Below are 24054 nucleotides of genomic sequence, written 5' to 3'. Positions count from 1 at the left end.
CATATTCCATCACTGATACCCTTTCTTCCAGTTGATCGCATCGGCTCCTGAGGCTTCTGCATTCTTCACGTAGTTCTCGAGCCTTGGTTTTCAGCTCCATCAGCTCCTTTAAGCACTTCTCTGTATTGGTTATTCTAGTTATACATTCTTCTAAACTTTTTTCAAAGTTTTTAACTTCTTTGCCTTTGATTTGAATTTCCTCCCATAGCTCGGAATAATTTGATCATCTGAAGCCTTCTTCTCTCAGCTCGTCAGTCATTCTCCGTCCAGCTGTGTTCCGTTGCTGGTGAGGAACTGCGTTCCTTTAAAGGAGGAGAGGCGCTCTGCTTTTTTAGAGTTTCCATTTTTTCTGCTCTGTTTTTTCCCCATCTTTGTGGTTTTATCTACTTTTGGTCTTTGATGATGGTGATGTACAGATGGGTTTTTGGTGTGGATGTCCTTTCTGTTTGTTAGTTTTCCTTCTAACAGACAGGACCCTCAGCTGCAGGTCTGTTGGAGTACCCGGCCGTGTGAGGTGTCAGTCTGCCCCTGCTGGGGGGTGCCTCCCAGTTAGGCTGCTTGGAGGTCAGGGGTCAGGAACCCACTTGAGGAGGCAGTCTGCCTGTTCTCAGGTCTCCACCTGCGTGCTGGGAGAACCACTGCTCTCTTCAAAGCTGTCAGACAGGGACATTTAAGTCTGCAGAGGTTACTGCTGTCTTTTTGTTTGTCTGTGCCCTGCCCCCAGAGGTGGAGCCTACAGAGGCAGGCAGGCCTCCTTGAGCTGTGGTGGGCTCCACCCAGTTCGAGCTTCCCAGGTGCTTTGTTTACCTAAGCAAGCCTGGGCAATGGCGGGCACCCCTCCCCCAGCCTCGCTGCCACCTTGCAGTTTGATCTCCGACTGCTGTGCTAGCAATCAGCCAGACTCCGTGGGCGTAGGACCCTCTGAGCCATGTGCGGGATATAATCACCTGGTGTGCCTTTTTTAAGCCCGTCAGAAAAGCACAGTATTCGGGTGGGAGTGACCCGATTTTCCAGGTGCCATCTGTCACCCCTTTGTTTGACTAGGAAAGGGAACTCCCTGACCCCTTGCGCTTCCCGAGTGAGGCAATGCCTCGCCCTGCTTTGGCTCGCGCATGGTGCGTGCACCCACTGACCTGCGCCCACTGTCTGGCACTCCCTAGTGAGATGAACCCGGTACCTCAGATGGAAATGCAGAAATCACCCGTCTTCTGCGTCACTCACGCTGGGAGCTGTAGACCGGAGCTGTTCCTATTCGGCCATCTTGGCTCCTGTGTCCTGTTATTATTTTTTGAGTCAGAGTCTGGCTCTGTTGCCCAAGCTGGAGTGCAGTGGCACGATCCCGGCTCACTGCAACCTCTGCCTCCCGGGTTCAAGTGATTCTCCTGCCTCAGCCTCCTGAGTAGCTGGGATTAGAGGCACCCACCACCAAACCCAGCTAATTTTTGTATTTTTAGTAGAGACAGGGTTTCACTATGTTGGCCAGGTTGGTCTCAAACTCCTGACCTCAAGTAATCCGCCTGCCTCAGCCTCTCAAAGTGCTGGGATTACAGACATGAGCCACCGCACCCGGCCTCTGTTATTATTATTGGTCTATCACCCACCTACCCATTTGCCCTCTATCTGCCTGCCCTTGTTGAGTGCCCAGCACTATGGCAGGCTCGCGGTAGCCCCGTGCATGGCCCAGTGAAGACTGTGTGGGTCCCAGGTGCTGAAGGAGAAGAAGCAGGCTACGGAGCGGCTGGTGTCACTGTCGGCCCAGAGTGAGAAGCGACTGCAGGAGCTCGAGCGGAACGTGCAGCTCATGCGGCAGCAGCAGGGACAGCTGCAGAGGCGGCTTCGCGAGGAGACGGAGCAGAAGCGGCGCCTGGAGGCAGAGATGAGCAAGCGGCAGCACCGCGTCAAGGTCAGGCTCACGGCAGGGTGGGGACCTTCTGTCCAGGCCAATAGGCTGAGCTGGCGGCCCAGCCAGGGGAGCCCAGGCAGGGTTTGCCACCCACAGCCACGTGACCTTAGAAAGCAGGTCACTTAGCCTGAGTCTGTTTTTTCATCTGAAAATGTGGAATGTTATAGGAAACTCAAGGCCAGGGTGAGACTTCAGTGAGATGAGGTATATGAGGTGACTGGCATCTTGTGGGGCTTATTTCTAAGTGTTTGCGTCTATTTGCCGGTCTCCAGGGAGATTTGTGTGGGATGGGTCTGGGGGACACTTCGCAGGGCCCTCTTGGGAGTGGGCAGGCACTCCTGGGGGCTTTGGGATCGGTGGCAGGCTCTGGTAAGATGCTGGCACCATAAACAGCCCTGCCCACTGAGCTCCTCACCCAGGAGCTGGAGCTGAAGCATGAGCAGCAGCAGAAGATCCTGAAGATTAAGACGGAAGAGATCGCGGCCTTCCAGAGGAAGAGGCGCAGTGGCAGCAACGGCTCTGTGGTCAGCCTGGAACAGCAGCAGGTGGGGCCAGGCTGTGTCCGCACCCAGGGCTCCCCTGGGGGCTGGCTGGTGGGTGCACCTTTCTCCCCAGTGAACCTCGAGTGGCGGGTGACACAGCCAGAGGTGGGCCCTGAGTTCCCTCCCTCCCTCCCTCCCTACTTTTCCTTAGAAGATTGAGGAGCAGAAGAAGTGGCTGGACCAGGAGATGGAGAAGGTGCTACAGCAGCGGCGGGCGCTGGAGGAGCTGGGGGAGGAGCTCCACAAGCGGGAGGCCATCCTGGCCAAGAAGGAGGCCCTGATGCAGGAGAAGACGGGGCTGGAGAGCAAGCGCCTGAGATCCAGCCAGGTGAGGCCCTGCCAGGAGAGACCCAGCCAGGAGAGATCCTGCCAGGTGAGGTCCAGTGAAGTGAGGTCCAGCCAGGACAGATCTTGCCAGGTGAGCTCCTGCCAAGTAAGTTTCTGCCAGGTGAGGTCTAGCAAAGTGAGGTCCCTCCAAGTGATAAACCTGCCAGGTGATGTCCCTGCCAGGCGAGGTCTAGACAGGAGAGTTTCTTCTAGGTGGTATCTCTGCCAGGTAAGTTCCAGACAGAGGAAGCTCTGTCCTACTGGGTTCTATCCTGTGCATCCCCATGAGCTATAGGGCTTCAGGATATTTATGACACAGTTAGAGATGTATGCATAGAAGAACCTCTCTTAAGTGTCCATCCTCCAATTCATTTCACTCATTAACCCCCTCCTCAGGGCCTGTGCAGGAAGAATGAGGCGGCGCAGGTATAGGAAGGTGGTATAGCCAAATAGAAAGAGACTTCTCCGCCTGGCATCATTACTCCATCTAGAATAGGAAGGTCAGCTTCTGAGCCACAGCGTTGTCTTCTGTCAGATGGGATCATAATGTTACCATGATGGCTGGAGGGGGATGGCAGTCATTGATGCAGGGCCTGTTCCAGTACAGGGGCTTGGGCCACACGCCCAGTGTCCTAGGCCTGCAGAGGCCAGGAGCCTTGCTCCTGCCAGCACGCATCACTCTGATGTCCAGGAGGATCCAGGGTCCTACTGGATGATCCGTAACTTCCCTCCGCCAGGAGAGCCCTCACTTCCTCCCGCATCTGGCTCCCAGAAAGGCCTTTGGGGCTTGGCCAATTCCTATCACTGTCCAGTCTGGTCATCTCAGTGACAGATCATTCCTCCCACCCCTACCCATTGCCTGTTCTTGCCAGGAGGGCCACGTCCCTCTGGTCCTTATCCTCCTCTCGCCATCTCTGAGTGCCCCTCTGCAAATGCTCTGGTCCCTTTAGCCCCGCCTCCTGGAGTCTCTGTGAACTAAGTCTGGTCTCCCTGCTGAGCAGACCATTTGGAGTGTTGGTTTCTTGAGGGAAGGACGCAAGTCCTCCTTAACATCCGGCCCTTTCTGTCACCCCTGTGAGGACAGTGCCTGTTCCTTCTCTAATCCCTGGTGATTCTGCCCCCAGGCCCTTAACGAGGATATCGTGCGAGTGTCCAGCCGGCTGGAGCACCTGGAGAAGGAGCTGTCCGAGAAGAGCGGGCAGCTGCGGCAGGGCAGCGCCCAGAGCCAGCAGCAGATCCGCGGGGAGATCGACAGCCTGCGCCAGGAGAAGGACTCGCTGCTCAAGCAGCGCCTGGAGATCGACAGCAAGCTGAGGCAGGGGAGTCTGCTGTCCCCCGAGGTACCCTGCGGCCCCATGGCTCAGCCCCTTGGTGCCATTGTCTGCCTGTCTGTCTGCTCTCCTCAGCCCTTGCTCCAGCCCTCTGCGGGTGCTGGGCCTTGCTGTCGGCAGACCCAAGTTTTCACTGTTAGGTGGAGGTGGGGGCTGGGGAGGGCTGGCCTGGCCCTTCTGCCCCTGCTTTGGCCTCATTGGCTGGGACACAGGGGCCAGGCTGTGCTGACCTCTCAGCTCTCTTCTGGCTGGAGCCTGGACTCCTGTTCTGTGCTGCATTCGAGTACCTGCCCACACGTCTCGGCTCCGTGTGTGGAGTGTCAGGCGCATACTCAGTGCACCTCATGCCCACACATCTGTGTTCCCTGAGCAGAGAGAAAGCCTATGTGACTATAGTCATGTGCTGTGTGACATTTCAGTGAATGACAGCTCATACAACAATGGTGCTCCCAGAAAATTATAATACCGCATTTTTGCTGTGCGTTTTCTATGTTTAGATACACAAATACTCACCATGGTTAACAACTGCCTACAGTACAGTCACATGCTGTCCAGGCTTGTAGCCTAGGTGTGTGGTGGGCTATACCATCTAGGTTTGTGTGAGTATATTCTGATGTTTGCACGACGTCGAAAACGCCTAATGACGCATTTCTTCGAACGTATCCCCATCTGTAGAAGCTTACCCAGCAGACACCGTGGTGCCTCCGTGGCTGTCCCAACCATGCCTTTTGTTTGGTTAGGGTGCTCTGAACTTCCTGAATGCAGATCATTCACAGAGGCTTGCAGTTGAGCAGGCCACCTCTGAGCAGTGCCCCCAGCTCACCCTGGGGTTGGGGCTGTGACAGTGAGCAGGGGGCACCTCTCTCGATGCGCTGACTTGGCCCTTGGGACGAGGGGACCCTTAAGGCCCAGTTGTGGCTACGTGTTGGCTGTTGCATGTCTGCCCAGGACTTCAGCATTCAGGCAGTGGGTGCTGTTCCTCCACGCATGCCCCTGTCTCTGCAGGAGGAGCGGACGCTGTTCCAGTTGGATGAGGCCATCGAGGCCCTGGATGCTGCCATTGAGTATAAGAATGAGGCCATCACATGCCGCCAGCGGGTGCTTCGGGCCTCAGCCTCGTTGCTGTCCCAGTGCGAGATGAACCTCATGGCCAAGCTCAGCTACCTCTCATCCTCAGAGACCAGAGCCCTCCTCTGCAAGTATTTTGACAAGGTGGGCCACCAGCCCATGGCCCCCCAGCTCCTCCTCAGCGGCACGTGTGGGGAGGTGTCTCATGGCAGCTGCTCCAGCGGATATCCCGTTTCCTCCCAGACTGGGGGACAGAATCGGGACCAACTCATCTGCAGGGCCGCCTGACCTTAAAGCCTATTTTACTTGTGAAACTAAGACCCAGTTTCCTACCCGCCCCCCACTTCTGCTCTGATTGGCTAACCTCAGGGTGGTCCATGGCCACAATAGTAGCTCTCAGTAGGGGAAGTTTTTGCCCTTTTGTGACATTTGGCCATGGCTGGAGATACTTTTGGTTGTCACAGTGGTGGGGGTGGAGGCCAGGGATGTTACTAAACATCCTATAACACACAGGACAGGCCCCCACAACCAAGAATTATCTGGTCCCAGATGTCCATAGTGCTGAGGTTGGTCTAGATGAAATCCCACAACTTGAGGCTCTGCCCAGCTCCATAGTGTGTGGCTAGGAAAGGGTTTGTGGCAGAGATAGCAGATAAGGTGAGAGCCAGCTCTGATCGTTGGAAGATAACTAGAGCACTGCTGAGGTGTCTGAGGCTAAGTCTTGGCTCAGCAGGGAAGACCCTGGTGATTTCTTAGTGCCGTGGTGGCAAGTGTGCCAATACTGTGTCTGTGACTGAGGATTAGCTGGATGAAGAGGGGTCATGATGAGGGCTGAGCCTGGCTGGGTCTTGGGACAGGTGGTGACGCTCCGAGAGGAGCAGCACCAGCAGCAGATTGCCTTCTCGGAACTGGAGATGCAGCTGGAGGAGCAGCAGAGGCTGGTGTACTGGCTGGAGGTGGCCCTGGAGCGGCAGCGCCTGGAGATGGACCGCCAGCTGACCCTGCAGCAGAAGGAGCACGAGCAGAACATGCAGCTGCTCCTGCAGCAGAGTCGAGGTGAGCAGCCCGGCCCCCTCCATCCCCCCCACCGCCCCTGCCCCTACAGCCTTGGCGGCCCGGCCCACCGCTCACAACCCCGGCCCCCACCCAGCCCACAGCCCACAGCCCACAGCCCCCACCCCCACAGCCCTGGCCGCCTGCCCCGCCTGCAGCCCTCATCACCCTCTCCTCGACCTTTCCACTCTAGACCACCTCGGTGAAGGGTTAGCAGACAGCAGGAGGCAGTATGAGGCCCGGATTCAAGCTCTGGAGAAGGAACTGGGCCGTTACATGTGGATAAACCAGGAACTGAAACAGAAGCTCGGCGGTGTGAACGCTGTAGGCCACAGCAGGGGTAACTCCTTGTCGCGCTCTGAAGTCAGACCTGTTCCCTTTCTTTGGGGAAAGCTTAGAGACCACTCTCCCTCGAGCCTTTATTGGCTCAATTCACAGGTTGCTTATTGTGCTGGGGCACTGGGGAGCTAGGGCTTCGGGAAGGTGTTGCCACCTGTTTCTGATGAGGACACGTTACTCTCCATGACAGGTGGGGAGAAGAGGAGCCTGTGCTTGGAGGGCAGACAGGCTCCTGGAAATGAAGATGAGCTCCACCTGGCACCCGAGCTTCTCTGGCTGTCCCCCCTCACTGAGGGGGCCCCCCGCACCCGGGAGGAGACGCGGGACTTGGTCCACGCTCCGTTACCCTTGACCTGGAAACGCTCGAGCCTGTGTGGTGAGGAGCAGGGGTCCCCCGAGGAACTGAGGCAGCGGGAGGCGGCTGAGCCCCTGGTGGGGCGGGTGCTTCCTGTGGGTGAGGCAGGCCTGCCCTGGAACTTTGGGCCTTTGTCCAAGCCCCGGCGGGAACTGCGACGAGCCAGCCCGGGGATGATTGATGTCCGGAAAAACCCCCTGTAAGCCCTCGGGGCAGACCCTGGCTTGGAGGGAGACTCCGATCCTGCTGAAAGGGGCAGCTGCCTGTTTTGCTTCTGTGAAGGGCAGTCCTTACCGCACACCCTAAATCCAGGCCCTCATCTGTACCCTCATTGGGATCAACAAATTTGGGCCATGGCCCAAAAGAACTGGACCCTCATTTAACAAAATAATATGCAAATTCCCACCACTTACTTACTTCCATGAAGCTGTGGTACCCAATTGCCGCCTTGTGTCTTGCTCGAATCTCAGGACAATTCTGAATTCTGGTTTCAGGCGTAAATGGATGTGCTTGTAGTTCAGGGGTTTGGCCAAGAATCATCACGAAAGGGGTCGGTGGCAACCAGGTTGTGGTTTAAATGGTCTTATGTATATAGGGGAAACTGGGAGACTTAGCACATTTTTAGGATCTTAAAAAACCATTTAATAAAAAAAATCTTTGAAGGGACAAATGGGAAGTTTTCACTTAGAGTTTGATTTACAAGACAATAGGAGGAATCAGATTTGGGAACACGACAGGCTTGAACACTTTCTGGAGACTGAGAGACAGTTCAGAGTCAGCCCTCACCGTTAGCCAGACCCCTGGCCAGGACCCGCAGCAGGCTGGTCCAGCGGGTCTGTGGGGGCACTCTTGGTGGAAACGATGAGCCAGGTGATGGTCTCCCCAGGAGTGGGCAATGGGTGAGGCCTGAGCCCTGAACTGGCTGACTCTTGGACAGTCCTTGAAATGTGGCTGCTCCAGAAGCCACTCAAGCTGGACCATGGTCACAGTTAACCTCAGGCCCAACATTAAACAAAAATGTACTGAGTGCTCAGTCACTAGAGATGATTTTACTGTTACACAGGGAAGGCAAAAAATAGCTTCCACTGCCCAATGCACTCTTTAGTTTCACATATATGGCTTCACAGTTTACAAAGCGCTGCCTGTGTCGCAGCAGCCCGGCCTTACAGCAGCTCAAGGGACCCCAGGGAGGGCGCCTTTCTCCATTTGCATAAATGAGGCAGAGTGGCCCCTTGACTTGCCAAGGTCATGGTTGGGGTGAGGCTGGAATGGGATTCCTTGTCTGGCTTCCTGACTCCCAGGCTGCCTGAGTTATAGCACCAATTACATTGCCATCCACCTCTCCTCCTGCAACTTCCCCAACAAGGGGCAGGGCCAGGAGATGGATTGGATCCATAAGGGGAATTAGAAAACCCTAAGGCATTCTAATGGCAATCTGAACACTGACCATGGCAAAAGAGGCTTGGGACCAGGCATCCAACTTATGTCCACAGGGTCCTGGCTGACTCCTTGATCTTTTGGGCTCAGTAGTGTTTGTGGCTATAAGTCCTCCAGCCAGGTTCCCATGAGCTTCTTCCGTGTATAAGTTCTGCTGATGGGGCGCCTCCTGGAGAAAGCGCGACTGAAAGGAGAGTCTTCTACAGTGGAGGGAAGAACATCCACGTCCTCATCTAGAAGAAGGTAGAAAGGCTTAGCATGCAGGAGTCACAGAGGACCGAACTGAAAAAAAAATGGGCTTAAATCGCAGAGGGTTACACACAAAAACAGACTTTAAGAAAATCAGCACTGCTTGGAGGTTCGCTTATCCTGCAGAAATGGTACCTACACTTTTTAGAAGGACCCTGCCCTTAACAGCTATGCACCGTGCTGGCAGCAAGAAGCAGCTCTGAAAATGCAAAGTACCTGTGGTTTGAATTCCCTCAGGTTAATATCTTGTATTCTTTCTAGGTCTCAGATCTCTGGGGTTATGCTGTTTTGCATGATTTATATCATGGTCTTGAGGGAACTGAACCACCAAAGGCCCCCTCCTCCTGCACTCCCCCTTTGATTCTAGCAGCAGAAAGCAACATTGCTAACCAGGGCAGTTAACAAGCCAAATCCTTGTCTTTTGGGAATAGGATTTGGAAGGGGAAGGGGAATCCTAGAGCCTGCAGGCTGATTATAACTACAGTCAGTACTGTGTCCCACCGAATATACAGAACATGCGGATAAACCCGCTGTGGGGAACTAGCTCTAAACAGGCCTATCACTCGTGCTACTCAGAACACCTTCCTGTTCAGATTCTTAGACTGCAGATGAGCAGCATGTTGCGGCAAGCCCACGACTGTCAACATTTTCAGGAGGACCGAGGAATTTTAGTAGGATTTTGAGGGGCTTCTGTTCACACGCACACAAGTTCTAATGTGGAGTTTCTCTGGGAAGGGCACACATGACGCTGTAGGCGCGAAGTCACCTATCCCACACTTGGCACTCCCTGGGGCTCCTCTAGAATCGAGCTGCCTGGCAACCCTGGTGAATTCAGACAGTCTCCCACAGGAAAGGGTCCTAGACCTTCAACAAACATTACCTCTGGGGTCTTTGCTCTGAGAGGAAGGTGTTTTCCCCTGGAACAGCAGCGGAGACTGGGTCAGAGCCTGGAGGGCACTGGCAGAGAGGCAGCTCCGCACGGCACAGCTGGGAGGTGGGGTGGAGCCTAAAGAGATCCCACATAGTAAGAGCAGCGTCCCCAGACCCCCAACCGGGAAGCCCAGGCCTCCCAAGAAGCAACTCCCAAGTGCCTCCTTGTCAAGCACTCTGACCAAAAGAAACCATGAGGAAACTGGGTTTCAAAAACAAACTCACCGGAAACAAACACCTCATCATCTCCCGTGGAGGGTAGCTGCCATGCACTCCAACTTGGAGACCCCTCTTTACTCTTACTAACTTCTGAATCTTCTCCCAGGTCACAGATCCTTTTGGCTCCACGGTCAGCTTCTTCCTTGGCCAACAGGACTCTCTTCCTGGAACTCAACCCAAACTGTCCCCAGGAGGAGGCTTCCTCAGCCTTAGGCATGCTGTTCCTGGGAGGCGACTGGTCTGGGAGCTGGCACACTCCCTCGAGCTCAAAATCCTCCAAGATGGGCGTCCTGTGGATGCTGAGTTCAAGGCCGTGGTCCTTGCCCTCTGACTCAAGCAGTGACAGGCTCCCAGGAAGGTCTGCACCGACCTCGCCCCTCCCGGAAGAGGAGCCGGCGCCGCAGCCCACTGCCCTCTTCCTCCTGGGCCAGTCTTTAATTATGTCTGGAGTTGTCTTCCCACTGTGCTTGGGGGATGGTGTCCAAGGAACCCCATCTGTTTGAAATGGAGAGGGGGTACTAGAAGGTCCATGGGTGGGGGTACAGGCCTGGCAGATGTAGGTTTGCCCCCTGCTCTTGCCAGGCGTGCTGTGGGAGAGGCGGGGGCAGGGGGGTGACACGTAGGTGGGTTCAGGTTTGCTTAAGGACCTGCTGGCCCTGGGCATGCTGAGAGCAGGGAGGAAGCTCTCTTCTCCCAGAGAGCTCTCCTCCTTGCTGAGGGGCTCAGCCTCTAACGAAGAGCTGGGGTCTATCTTTTTGATTCGAAGTTTGGGAAGGCCAGAAGCTTGCATCTCCAGCTCAACCTCATAGGTCTGTGGGCTGGCAGAGTCTGTGGAATGCCAAGCTGATGCTGGCAGGTTGTCTAGTTGTGCCGAAGCCTGGCACTGTCTCCCGTCTGTAGTACAGTGCACGTCACAGGAAGGCATCAGAGGAGAGCCAGGCCCACAGGAAGGAGGAGATGGGGGAATCCCAGGGTGAGACAGAGAAGACTTCTCCTCAGCATCTGCTGTCCTTAGCCCCTCACCCTCTTCCACTGATAAGACGTTACTTTTCAAGTTACCAATGCCATGGTGTTCGGCTTCACTAAGGAGAGTGACATGCTCTGTGTCACTTGGAATGAGCAGAGGAGAGGATGCATGCCAATCACTCCTGAGACCAGGGCCTGGGTAGCCCCATCTTTCAGGAGGAGACTGAGGAGAGAGGCTCAGTCCCTTCTGGTCATCTCTAGAGTCTGTGGGGGCAGCTGGGCTGTCAGCTGTGCCAACCCCAGGAGTAGCGGAGGCATCAGGCTGACACTCCACGATGCTCCTTCTGGGATCAGAGGTCTTTCTACACCGTTTCCCAACTTTAGAAGGGGGTGGAGGAGGGACGGTGTCCAATGTAGCTCTCTGTGAGAGTTTAGGGGGAGCTGAGGGAACAGGGCAGGAGAGAGATGCAGCTACACTGGGTGACATCTGGGGCTCTTTCCGATCCAGTTCTCCTGGGGAAGGACACTCTATTTTAGATTTCCTAAATGGACTCTTCTTGGAGACATCACATAAAGGAGAGGTAAACAGTTTCTTTGGCGTAACAGGTGGGGAAGAAGTCACAGTTGAATTCCCTGGTCTTTTTGGAGTTTTGATAGCTTTATCCTTTAGTTTCTGGGCTGGTTCCTCTGCCCGAGCAGCTCTGAGGACATGGGGCTGTTGGTGTGTTTGATTCTGAGGCGTGCCCATGAAGGCTGCTGCTCTCGGAGGTGTTCTGAGAGGGTCTCTGATGGGAGTGAGACACTCTCTCCTGGGCTGGGCAGTCGATGAAGTTGGAGGGGCTGGACAGGAGGGGCTTTCTGGACTGGAATTCACTGAATGTGGCCAAGTACAGTTTGGCAAAAACCCAGGCAGCTGAGTACCTTGCCTCTTAGGAGTTCTTGGTGTCTTCGTTTCAAGAGAGGTACCTTCTCCTGCCTGGGTATGTCGTTTTTGAGGAGTGATTTTTGAATCCAATGGTGAGTCATGGCCGGGTGAGGAGGAGTCTTTTAAGGACTCCTTAAAAGCTGCCTGCTTTGTAGGGGTCATTTTTGCAGGGGACTTCTGCAGCCTTTCTGGAGTATACAACGGTGTTTGTGGTGTATGAGAGATCCTTCTTGGTGTAGTTTTAGAAAAGCTCAGAGATTTCTGGTGACTCTTCTTGGGAGTCTGAAAAGAGAAATGCTTATTTCAGTCCTTGAATATTATAACTCATGATCTCTGAAGTGTTTTAGTAATCTCTAAGACCAAATGGGAGATTTATAGTCAGCCAAAGGAATGATCTAAAGATGGAAATCTCAAATAGTGACCCGTTTCCCTCTCCAAAACATGACTCAGATTTTACTTGTCTGCTTTTTCTAGGACCAAACACTATCCAAGTTTAGTTTGTCCTAGAACAAATAATTTTAATAATCTACATATTGCTAAACCATGCTTTTTGCCTCTAATGGAATCATTCTACCACTGCAGCTACTCTCTAGCTCTTCCTTCTTTTCAGATAAGGCAGCTATTTCTGATCTTTGCCTAAAGCAGCCTCCAGGAGCCACCTCATCTGCTGCTCACCCTCATTCAACATGTGCTTACTGATCACCTGCTATGTGCCAGGCACTGTGTGTTGGGGGCATGGAATACACAGATATATAAGGTGCAGCAGCAAAGATAATGTCTCAGAAAAGACACTCCCCAATAAAAAATTTCCCTGCCTTCTTGCAAAAATACGTAGTGAAAAGCTCCAACAGGTAAGGAAATCAATGCTTATCTTTCCTACAACCTTCCTTCATCCCGTCAGGGGACTCTCAGTCTAGCTGGCATTTCCTGTTCAGTGGGGCATACGCAGGTGAAAATACAATGTGATTGGTGCAGTGACAGGGACATGCAAGGGGCATCACAGAACACAAAGAAGGGCTGCCTAACCCAGCCTGGATCAGGTCTTCAAGCTTGGGTGTCGGCAGGGGAAGGCAAACACAGGAAAAGTGGGTGGGGTGGTGGCGGCCTGTAGGCATAGAAAACAATACTAGCAAAGGCCTGGAAGTGAAAAGCAGTGGCTGTGCAGGATGGCACCCAGCCTGATGTTGCTAGGAAGGTGGAGTGGGGAGGGGTGAGGCCAGAGGGAACAGACCACGGAAGACCCTGCCTGCCTGGGGGAGGAGACTGATCTTGGTTGTGTAGATCTATGGTTTTCAGACCCTTCTCCAGAGCTCTATGTCTTTCCCAACCTCCAAGCAATTTACTGAGTTTCCAAACAAAGGTGATTATTTTTGAACCCAAGAGTTCCACTTAGGAAAACTTAAAGCCTTGCTTTAGCGGACGGGGAGTCTATAGAGCTTTAAGCAAAGTGAACATTTTAAGCAAACTGAGAGGAATGTTTCAGAAAGATCACTCTGACCTCTGGGTGGAGGATTTCCCTTTGAGAGGGAAAAGCCTGTTGAAGTGTTCCAGGTAGACCTGAACTGGGGTAGGAATTGCAGTAGGGGAGAAGAGGGGGGTGGGTACAAGAGTCAGTTTGTAGGCCGGGCGCAGTGGCTCATGCCTGTAATCCCAGCACTTTGGGAGGCTGAGGCAGGTGGATCACTTGAGGTCAGGAGTTCGAGACCAGCCTGGCCAACATGGTGAAACCCCATCTCTACTAAAAGCACAAAAATTAGTTGGGCGTTGTGGTGGGTGCCTGTAATCCTAGCTACTTAGGAGGCTGAGGCAGGAGAATCGCTTGAACTGGGAGGCAGAGGTTGCAGTGAGCTGAGATCGTGCCACTGCACTCCAGCCTGTGCAAAATAGTAAGACTCTGTCTCCAAAAAAAAAAAAAAAAAAAAAAAAGAGTCAGTTTGTAAATAAAATGGGCAGGACTCGACTGATTGGCTATGCCTGGGGAGAGGGAAAAGGATGACTCCCAGGTTTCTAATGTTGGTGACTGGATGGAGTGGGCAATCAAACAGAAAAGATGAGTGTCACACACTCCAGAAAGGTATCTGTGCAGTATATAATATAAACAGTAGACAAAGCCGAGAGAACAGATGAGATCCTCTCTATCTCCTCCTCCACCGCCCCCACCGTGGCTTCAGTCAAACCTGCTGCTTGAAGTTCCCACGTGTCTAATAATCATTCATGTGGCTCCACCCAATCACCTCCAATCTCTAGTATTATCTAGAGGTCACCTGCTTTCTCTTCCCTAATGGACTCTGAGTTCCTTGGCCATGTCTCTGTGTTCCAGGAGATTATATTATTTCGAACATTACAGAAACATTATACCTGGTAAGCTGCAGGTACCTCCGAATCCAAAGTGTTTCTTGAACGCTTTTTCATTCGAGCTGAACCCTTTTCTGAGGGGCTGATCATCTCAGACATTGCCCCAAAAAGAAGACTCTTGGGAGACCGAATACTTTGGACTGGAGAATTTTCTCTTTGGTCTGCAAGTCAAAAACAGCAACAACATTTAATTCTTTCTCAATTCCTGTTCTTCCAATACTATTAAAACAGCCAGCCACGCATGGTGGCTCACGCCTGTAATCCCAGCACTTTGGGAGGCCGAGACAGGTGGATGGTCTGAGGTCAGGAGTTCGAGACCAGCCTGGCCAACATAGCGAAACACCCTCTCTACTAAAAATACAAAAAATTAGCTGGGCGTGGTGGCAGGGGCCTGTAATCCCAGCTACTCAGGAGGCTGAGGCAGAAGAATTGCTTGAACCCAGGAGGTGGAGGTTGCAGTGAGACGACATTGCACCATTGCACTCCAGCCTGGGCAACAAGAGCGCAACTCCATCTCAAAAACAAACAAACAAGGCTGGGCGCAGTGGCTCATGCCTGTAATCCCAGCACTTTGGGAGGCTGAGGCGGGCAGATCACTAGGTCGGAGATCGAGACCATCCTGGCTAACACAGTGAAACCTGTCTCTACTAAAAATACAAAAAATTTAGCTGGGCGTGGTGGCGGGCGCCTGTAGTCCCAGCTACTCAGGAGGCTGAGGCAGGAGAATGGCATGAACCCGGGAGGCAGAGCTTGCAGTGAGCCAAGACTGCGCCACTGCACTCCAGCCTGGGCAACAGAGTGAGACTCCATCTCCAAAAACAAACAAACAAACAAACAAAACATAAGAAAAACCCAGCCAGTTCATAAAAGAAAGAAGGCAACAATTTTTGAGAGCAACTCAGGGGAAAATCCCACCTATTTATGTCAGCAACTGCAACAACTGCTGCCTTTTTTAATTTTAGTAAGACGGCATATTAACCCCAGCTCCTGTGTTAGAAAATGTAGACAACTGAACTACTTTAATTTGTAAATATAAAAACACATATCCGGCTGGGTGTGGTGGCTCACACTTGTAATCCCAGCACTTTGGGAGGCCGAGGCAGATGGATCACTTGAGCCCAGCAGTTCAAGACCAGCCTGGGCAACATGGTGAAACCCAGTCTTTACTAAAAACAAAAAAATTAGCTGGGCGTGGTGGTGCATGCCTGTAGTCCCACCTCCCTGGGAGGCTAAGGTGGGAGGATCAGGCTACAGTGAGCTGTGTTCGTGCCACTGCACTCCAGCCTGGGTGACAGAGTGAGACCTTGTCTCAAAAAAAGATAAAATAAGAAACACAAATCTATTAGCAAGCTAACCATGGATAGAAGAATGAAGAACGTAAACACAGATATCACCTTCCACCTAAGATACTGATGTGTAGGTTCTGTCCATATGGGAAATTATGGGTAGCTTCCTCTTGAATGAATGAGCTACCTATAATGATAGCATGGATGACCAGTTGTAGGAGTCCTAGGGATGACTGATTACAAAGTCATGGACTGTCCATCTAGCCATCACCCTGAACCTCAACTAGACATACCTACCTATTCTACTTCTCCAATGTCAAGAAAGAAAATGTCAAATTTCTTGCTTCTTTTCCCAAAAACACTTCTCACCAAGTCAGCACGGACTTGTGAAGGCAGAGGGGCCCGTATGTTACCTGACTTATCTTGCTGGAAAGAGTGGACTCTTTGCACACTTCGAGACTTCGGCTGAGACACAGAATAGAAGGAGGCAGAATGTGTCCTGCTAAATGACAACTGCTTGATTCGAGGACTTCGTCTCAAACTTATTTCTGTAAAATCAGAACCACAGTAAGTAACCAAAGACAACTACAAGCTTGACATTTTCTCATGTTGTCCAAAAATGGGCAAAATTTACATAGTACCACATATAAGATGGAAATTCAGCAAGCTATTAGCTTTAAGAGACTTCTGAAGTGTCTCTTAACAAACTAAGAGGGGTTTGATACATGGTCCCAACAAGGTATTAAAAAAACACTGACCCACTAGACTATTACCTTCAGAAGTCTTATTTACTGCCACCTTAAGAATGGTGTAGCCAGCCTGACCAACAAGGTGAAACCCCGTCTCTACTAAAAATACAAAAATTAGCCAGGTATGGTGGTGGGTGCCTATAACCCCAGCTACTTGGGAGGCTGTGGCAGGAGAATCGCTTGAACCTGGGAGGTGGAGGTTGCAGTGAGCGGAGAGCATGCCAGTGCACTCCAGCCTGGGCGACAGAGCAAGAGTCTGTCTCACCAAAAAAAAAAAAAAAAAAAGAAGAAGAAGAAGAATGGTGTAGGGCGAAAACAAGTATTTATGTTAGGTTTCGTATGTATATGTTACATGCATTTATATAGAAATAATAGCAGTAAGAGTATATGCTAAAATGTTAGAGTATTTCTGAGTTGTGGAATTACCAAGTGCTTTAAAATTTTTGGCTTCATGTTTCCTGTTTTTTCCACAATAAATGTGAATTACTTGAGCAACTTAGAAGTTAGTTTTTTAAAACCCCTCCTTCATCATGTATACTTTTATTATTTTATTTTTTAGAGACATGGTCTTGCTCTGTCGTTAGGCTGGAGTGCAGAGGCACGATCATAGCTCACTGCAGCCTTGAACTCCAGAGCTCAAGAGATCCTCTCACCTCAGCCTCCCGAGTAGCTGGGACCATAGGAGTATGCCAACATGACCAGCTGATTTTTTAAATTTTTTATAGACACAGCACCTCACTGTGTTGCCTAAGATGGTGTCAAACTCCTGGCCAGTGATCCTCCCCACTTGGCTTCCCAAAGTGCTGGGATTACAGGCGTGAACCACCACACCTGCTGCTCACCCTCATTCAACATGTGCTTACTGATCACCTGCTATGTGCCAGGCACTGTGTGTTGGGGGCACGGAATACACAGATACATAAGGGGCAGCAGCAAAGATAATGTCTCAGAAAAGACACTCCCCAATAAAAAATTTCCCTGCCTTCTTGCAAAAATATGTAGTGAAAAGCTCCAACAAAGTTATATATACTTTTAAAATAAGTCACAGCACTTTGTATAACACAGTTTAGCCCTCATCCTGAATTTCATATCTGTTGTGCAAAAATATTTCTTTTCCAGAATTCTCTCAGTACCTTCTATGTAAAAGAACATTCACTGATAAATATTTACTGAGCTGCACTGTGGACTCAGAGCCATCACAATTTCTGTAAAATATCTTAGGATATGCCAAGTAACAATACATACAGAAAGGTTTTCATAGAAGCTGGGTAGATTGCATGAAAAACAAAAAGAGATAACACTCACCATCTCCTTTTTCAGGGGACTCTTCAACAACACCAATATCAGGACCAGGATCAGAGGACCTCGAGGAACCACATGCACAAGGATTATTCCATACCACTTGTAATTAACACTTATTAAGGAGACAGGCAGCTTCTCACTTAACAAGATCACAAAGATCACAGGGTCTGATAACACCAGTGCTGGTAAAGGGCTCTCATACGTGATTATTGTCAAGAGGGAGGCTGGCCACAGTGTCTCACGCCTGTAATCCCAGCACCTTAGGAGGCTGAGGCGGACGGATCACTTGAGGTCAGGAGTTCGAGACCAGCCTGGCCAATATGGTGAAACCCCATCTCTACTAAAAATACAAAAATTAGCTGGGCGTGGTGGCATGCGCCTGTAGTCCCAGCTACTTGGGAGGCTGAGGCAAGAGAATCGCTTGAACCCGGGAGGCAGAGGTTGCAGTGAGCCAGGATCGCGCCACTGCACTCCAGCCTGGCGACAGAGCTAGACTCTGTCTCAAAAAAAAAAAAAAAAAGATAGCTGGGTGCAGTGGCACACACCTGTAGTTCCAGCTACTCTGGAGGCTGAGGCAGGAGAATCACTTGAACCCGGGAGGCAGAGGTTGCAGTGAGCTGGGATTGTGCCACTGCACTCCAGCCTGAGTGACAGAGTGAGATTCCTACTCAGAAAAAGAGTGAGATGGTTAGAATGTGGTTTTGTTTTGCTTTTGTTTTTATTTTTTGGAAAGCAATTTTACAACATCAGAATTATAAACCCCATTAATATATTAAAAAATTATACCAAACTATCAGACTATCACAGTAATGAGCAGCAACATTCAAGTTTCTGTTTAAGAGCCTTAATTTCTGCCAATGTGTCAAGGATGTTATAAAAAATTTAATTAAAATATATATATGCCTCTGAGCCACCAATTTCACTTTTCGCAATTTAACCTATAAACTTCACAAGTGTGTAAAATCCATATACAAATAATGTCGAGATGGGTTTCTGACAAAATAGAAGGAGGTGTGCTTCTATTACCCTTGAAATCAAGCTAAAAACCCATGACATTATCTATACAATGAGCAGGAGACAATTCTGAAAGGCAGAGAGAAGAAGGCAGCCTGGCTGGGGACTTTGGGAACTGAGGAGGGCAGTGAGCTAGCTCCCTGGGTTTTCTGTTTGCTGCCTACACCCCTAGACTGGGTGCCAGAAAAGCTGACAACCCAGGTATACCAGGAGCAAACTACAGATGCCCCAAGGAAGGAGAGCTCTCAAGCCAAAGAACTAGGAAAGGGTCAGCCAAGCAAGACAGAAAACTTTCAGACAATAACAGCCCTACTCCAACCAATCGCTGCAGAAAAAACTGCAGCCCCACCCACACCTCTGTCAGCAAAGGCTGAGTTGGGATCCCAGACTTCCACCTTCTCTATGTTCACAGATGAATGGATTTAAAAACCATGGAGTATCTATTCCATGGAATACTTCTCAGCAATAAAACAGGATGAACTATTGCATGCAACAACATGGATGAATCTCAAAATAATTGAGGCCAGACAAGTGTATATTTTATATGGTTCTCCTGCTCCCATGGAGAGCTTATAGAATGCTCTTTGGTTTTAAGCAACATAGTTAAGATTTAAGTCATGAAGGTCAAGAGAAGCGAAGTAGTGGCCCACAAGGCCGCTTTGAGGTGGTGTGGGTGTATGAAGAAGCCCGGATGGGGATGTCACTCACCTGCCCTTGATTTGTCTGTGCAGCAGCCTTTTGGAGATCTGCTTATGCACCGGAGTCTCGGCCACACTCTTAGTCAGCAGTTTGTGATAACCTAAAATGTAAACACAGCTTAAATCATAAATTTCATTTAACCTCATCAAGAAGCAGCAGTAAGGCCAAGGGAGCAGTTTGAACTTCTGTATGGCTTATTACCTAGCTGGAGAGGATCTTAATGGTCTTTGGGCTAAGTTCTGTGGTTACAGGACTCAACATGATAGAAGTTTGTCAGCACTATTAGAGATTAAAAAATGACATAAGACAATGTAAATATAGGCTGGGCACAATGGCTCATGCCTGTAATCCCAGAACTTTGGGAGGCTAATGAGGGCGGATCACTTGAGGTCAGGAGTTCAAGACCAGCCTGGCCAACACGGTGAAAGCCTATCTCTACTAAACATACAAAAATTAACTGGGCGAGATGGTGCGTGCCTGTAAGCCCAGCTACTTGGGAGGCGGAGGCAGGAGAATCACTTGAACCCAGGAGGCAGGGGTTGCAGTGTGCCAAGATCATGCCGCTGCACTCCAGCCTGGGCAACAGAGGGAGACTCCGTCTCAAAAAAAAAAAAAAGACAATATAAATATAAAATTTTATCTAATAAGCAATCCTGAAAAAATGAAAATTGCTCACTTGTTAAGACTAACACCTAGTTGGTGGTTCTAGTATTTATGATTAAATGAAATATGTGAAAATGCCGATATGCCACATAAATGTTAATTATTAAGATAAACGTAGGTGGCATAAAACTTCTTAGTAGAGTAGGCAGCCAAGCTACTTATGAGAGGACTGATTTAAAGTGAGCTTAAAATGATTAGTAAAGAGGAGTGATGCCAGTAAGAATGGTGAGGTAAGGACCTCTGAACACTCTCCTCCATAAAGGAACAGAGATCACTGGGAAAAATGGTCAAAAATCTTTTCCAGAACTCTGAACATTAATTAAAGGTTTGCAACAATCTAGGGAGTATTTGTTCAAGAAAAATGGTTGAATCTCAGGAAGCTTTAACTTGCCTTAGTCCCCGCCCCTTCCCCCTAGCCCTACGGTAGCTTTAAAAATCAATTTCCCACAATCACAGTGAAAACCAACAGCCCAGCAGCCTCTGGACAGGGCAGAATGGGGTTGGAGCTCCTCCAAAACTCCATTCTCAGATAACTGTCATCCATTAACCTGTCTGGCAGTTCCCTGGAGAATCCTACTCAAATCAAGGCTTGTCTTGATTTGACCTGACTCAGAACTCATACAGTGTAAACCACCTTTTTCCCTGACAGCATTTACTGAAAACAATCAGCAGCAATTGTTAAATGTTACAGCTGCCTGAGGTGGTGGTAACATTTGGTGCAATAACAAGCTGGCCAAAAGTTTAACTGGGAAAATTGGGGAATGAGACATCACAGGGGACTTTGCAAATCTCTGATGACATTCTTAGGCATCCAAAAGTCCACACACGTGTAGCACTGTGCATGTGCCGAGGATAGACTTGAGAAGCCTGTAAGCTGCCACCTATGGCTAACCTTGAGGCTCTGGCAAAACAGAAAGTGAAGTGGAATTCTAAACTGCCTGGCTGAGTGTTGAAGGCATGACCCAACACACAGAGCCCCTCAGTAGGGGCTGTGAAACTTATGGGTTCCAGGCATTTAAGGAAATCTCTGTCCAATCATTAGTTGACCACTAAGACCACTGAGCAGAGGCTTTAGTGGCCACACATGACAAAGAATACAAAATTTAAACAAATAGTTTAGAAAAGTCACTAAACAAAAACAATAACAAATCCTGGCAGGGTTGGGGTGGATCTGATTGTTACAGCTGCCTCATTATATTGTTTAAAATATCCATGCTGGGTGCAGTGGCTCATGCCTGTAACCCCAGCACTTTGGGAGGCTGAGGCAGGTGGACTGCTTGAGTCCAGAAGTTCAAGACAAGCCTGGCCAACGTGGTGAAACCACATCTTTAGAAAAAAATACAAAAATTAGCCAGGAGTGGTGGTGCATGCCTTTAGTCCAGCTAGCTACTTGGGAGGCCGAGGTGGGTGGGAGGATTGCTTAAGCCAGGAAGTCAGGGAGTTTGAGGCTACAGTGAGCCAAGATCATACCACTGCACTCCAGCCTGAGTGACAGAGCAAGACTCCATCTCAAAAAAAAAAAATCCAGTTGTCAACAAAATTATGAGTCATGCAAAGAAACAAAACAAAAAAGTATGGCCCATACACACGGGAAAAAAAATCAGCCAACAGAATCTGTCCCTGAGAAAGTCCAGACATTGGACTTACTAGAAGAAGACTTTAAATCAGCTGTTTTAAATATGTTCAAAGAACTAAAGAAAATCATAAAGATCTAAAATATGAGTCCAATGACTTGCCAAACAGAGAATATCAACAGACGGAAAAAAAAAAAAAAAGCGAATAGAAATTCTAGAGTTAAAAAGTATAACAAAAATGAAAAGTAAATTTGAGGTGGCAGAAGAAAGAGTCAACAAATTTGAAGACAAGGTTAATTGAGATGATCCAGTCTAAGGAAGATAAAGACAAAAGAATGAAGAAAAATGAACAGAGCTTCAGATACTTGTGACACCATCAAGCACAACACACACATACCGGAAGTCCAGAAGGAAAGGACAGAAAGGAAGAGGCAGAAAGAACATTTGAATAAATATTGGCTAAAAATGACCCATATTTGATGAAAGACACTACACATCTAAGAAACTCAATACAAGTAGAATAAAGTGAAAGAGATCCAAACCCAGACAAATCATAATCAAACTATCAAAAGTGAAAAAAAGAAGATCTTGAAAGAAGCCAGAGAGCTATTCATCGTGTATAGATCCTTGATGAGATTAGCAGCTGCTTTCTCGTCAGAAACAAAAGACAAAAGGCAGTGTGATGACATATTCAAAGTGCTGAGAGAAAAAAGACTGCCAACCAGGAATTCTATACCCAATGAAAGTATTCTTCAAAAATGAGGAGAAATCATCACATTCTCAGAATGAAACAAAATAAAACAGAATTTGTCATTAGCAGACCTACACTATAAATAATACTAAAAGGAGTCCTGTGGGCTGAAAGGAAAGGGCATTAGGGTAACTCAAGTCCACATAAAGAGTTAAACAGCATTGGTAAAGGTAACTATATAAGAAAAACATTATAAAAGTGTTTTTTATTTGTAACTGTTCCCCCCTGTTATTTAAAATACAAAGTAAGGATTATAAATCAGTGTTGATGGGCATACAATGTATACATGTAATTTGCATGACAATATAGAACTAAGAAAGGATAGTCAGTAGAACTATACAATAGCAAAGTTTTTATAAACTATCAAAGTTAAATTGGTATCAATGAGAACTAGGCTGTTATAAGTTAATATCTTAATTGTAATCTCCAGGGGGAGTGAGGTTATGCAACATGATGGAGAAGAAAGCTCTAGGGGTCAGTCCCTCAACCCAAATAACTAGTAAACTAGAAAAAAAGATCAGAATTCACTATTTTGGAACCTGGCAACTTGATTGAACACCTGTAATAACCTAGGAAGTGCTTGATGATGGGAGAGACTGATGATCTTTAGGAAGGGAATGATGTGCATGAACTGGCTACCATTTCCCTTTTCTCATCCCTGCTGTAGCTATTGGGATAGCAGCCCACATTCCAGGAGCAGCTGGCTGGTGCTAGGGCAGACAGTGAAGACCTCGTCCTCCAAAAATTGGGGGTTGCATGCTTTGGTCAACCAGGCAGATTCCTGTAGGAGCAGTGCAGACACTGCCTTGGTTTCAGCTCTCTTAGGCTACAGTGGGTTTCTCCCAATTATCAGAAGTTTAAGGGACAGACACACCTTCCCCCTCCTCGTTTCTTGAATCAGACATTTAAGGAAATCCTTCTTAGGTCATTGGCTGACCACAGAGATAATAGACAGAAACTTCAGTGACCACACACAACAAGGTATACATACTTTACACAAATAGTTCGGAAAAGGCACAAATGAATAGCTGAGGTCCTTAATAAGCAAAGAACAGGAATCCCTGAGGGGTGACAGGATCTGACCTCCATGCAGTTACCACATTATAATATCCCTAATAACTAGTCCTCAACAAAAAACTACGAAGTATACAAAGAAACAAGAAAGTATGGCCTATTTACCAGAAAAGAGAAATTTGGCAAAAACCGTCACTAAGGAAGCCAAGACATTGGAATTACTAGTCAAAGATGTTAAATCAACTTCTCTAAATATGCACAATGAGCTCACTTAAACCATATATAAGAAACTAATGGAAATCAGGAAAATAATATATGAACAAAATGAGAATATCAATAAAGCAATAGAAATGATAAAAAAGAATCCAGTAGAAATTCTGGAGCTGAAATGAAAAAATTAACTAGAAGGGTCAACCACAGATTTGAGCTGGCAGAAGAATCAGTGAACTTGAAGATAAGGTAATTGAAATTATCCAGCCTGAGCAGAAAGAAAAAATAATTAAAAAAAAAAATGAACAAAGTCTGAGGGACCTGTAGGACACCATCAAGTGTAACAACACATATATCATGGGAGTCTAAGGAGGAAATGAGACCAAAAGCGGCAGAAAATTTTTTGAAGAAATAATGGTTAAAACCTTCCAAAAATCTGATGAAAGACATGAACATATACATCCAAGAAGTTTCACGAACTCCAAGCTGAATAAACTCAAAGAGATTCACACTGAGACACGTTGTAGTCAAAGTGTTGAAACCCAAGGACAAAGAGAGAATCTGGAAAGCAGCAATAGAGAAGCAGCTTAATAAGATTAATAGTTGATTTCTCATCAGAAATTTGGGAGACCAGAAGGCAGTGGATGTCACATTTGAAGTCCTGAAGGGGGAAAAAAAAATTGTCAACCAAAAATTCTATGTCCTTCACAAATAAAGTAGAAAGTAAGACATTTCCAAATAGATAAAAGCTGAAGGAGTTCATAATCAGTAGACTTACCCTGTAAGAAAAGCT

General features: G+C 48.7%; 2 protein-coding genes across 10 annotated transcripts in view; one reads left to right on the top strand and one right to left on the bottom strand.

Annotated features, from left to right (window-relative positions):
- The window catches only part of KIF7 (kinesin family member 7), a 37487-nt gene extending 19954 nt beyond the window's left edge, over positions 1 to 17533 (top strand). For 5 of the 6 annotated variants that reach the window (XM_063794346.1, XM_024349363.3, XM_054667909.2 and 2 more), the window contains exons 12-19: positions 1706 to 1903; positions 2323 to 2448; positions 2597 to 2773; positions 3897 to 4112; positions 5109 to 5315; positions 6029 to 6227; positions 6418 to 6564; positions 6754 to 7588. In XM_063794346.1, the coding sequence (XP_063650416.1) occupies positions 1706 to 1903; positions 2323 to 2448; positions 2597 to 2773; positions 3897 to 4112; positions 5109 to 5315; positions 6029 to 6227; positions 6418 to 6564; positions 6754 to 7121 (1638 nt within the window). In that variant the 3' untranslated portion in view covers positions 7122 to 7588. Of the gene's footprint in view, positions 1 to 1705; positions 1904 to 2322; positions 2449 to 2596; positions 2774 to 3896; positions 4113 to 5108; positions 5316 to 6028; positions 6228 to 6417; positions 6565 to 6753; positions 7589 to 17354 lie in introns of those variants that run through there. The other variant, XM_063794345.1, reaches the window with a different exon arrangement.
- Positions 7537 to 24054, bottom strand: part of TICRR (TOPBP1 interacting checkpoint and replication regulator) — a 52627-nt gene continuing 36109 nt past the window's right edge. For 2 of the 4 annotated variants that reach the window (XM_016927401.4, XM_016927402.4), the window contains exons 16-22: positions 19059 to 19149; positions 17340 to 17398; positions 15699 to 15833; positions 14003 to 14160; positions 9760 to 11926; positions 9485 to 9610; positions 7537 to 8588 (exon numbers count right to left, since the gene is read on the bottom strand). In XM_016927401.4, coding sequence (XP_016782890.3) covers positions 8458 to 8588; positions 9485 to 9610; positions 9760 to 11926; positions 14003 to 14160; positions 15699 to 15833; positions 17340 to 17398; positions 19059 to 19149 — 2867 coding nt within the window. In that variant the 3' untranslated portion in view covers positions 7537 to 8457. The remainder of the gene's footprint in view (positions 8589 to 9484; positions 9611 to 9759; positions 11927 to 14002; positions 14161 to 15698; positions 15834 to 17339; positions 17399 to 19058; positions 19150 to 24054) is intronic. The other 2 variants (XM_016927403.4, XM_054667906.2) reach the window with 1 other exon arrangement.

The sequence above is a fragment of the Pan troglodytes genome, chromosome 16 (genome assembly GCF_028858775.2).
Source record: "Pan troglodytes isolate AG18354 chromosome 16, NHGRI_mPanTro3-v2.0_pri, whole genome shotgun sequence".
In the NCBI taxonomy this organism is placed as follows: domain Eukaryota; kingdom Metazoa; phylum Chordata; class Mammalia; order Primates; family Hominidae; genus Pan; species Pan troglodytes.
The sequence above is the reverse complement of the archived record's forward strand: the minus strand, read 5'-3'. Positions and strand labels throughout refer to the sequence as shown.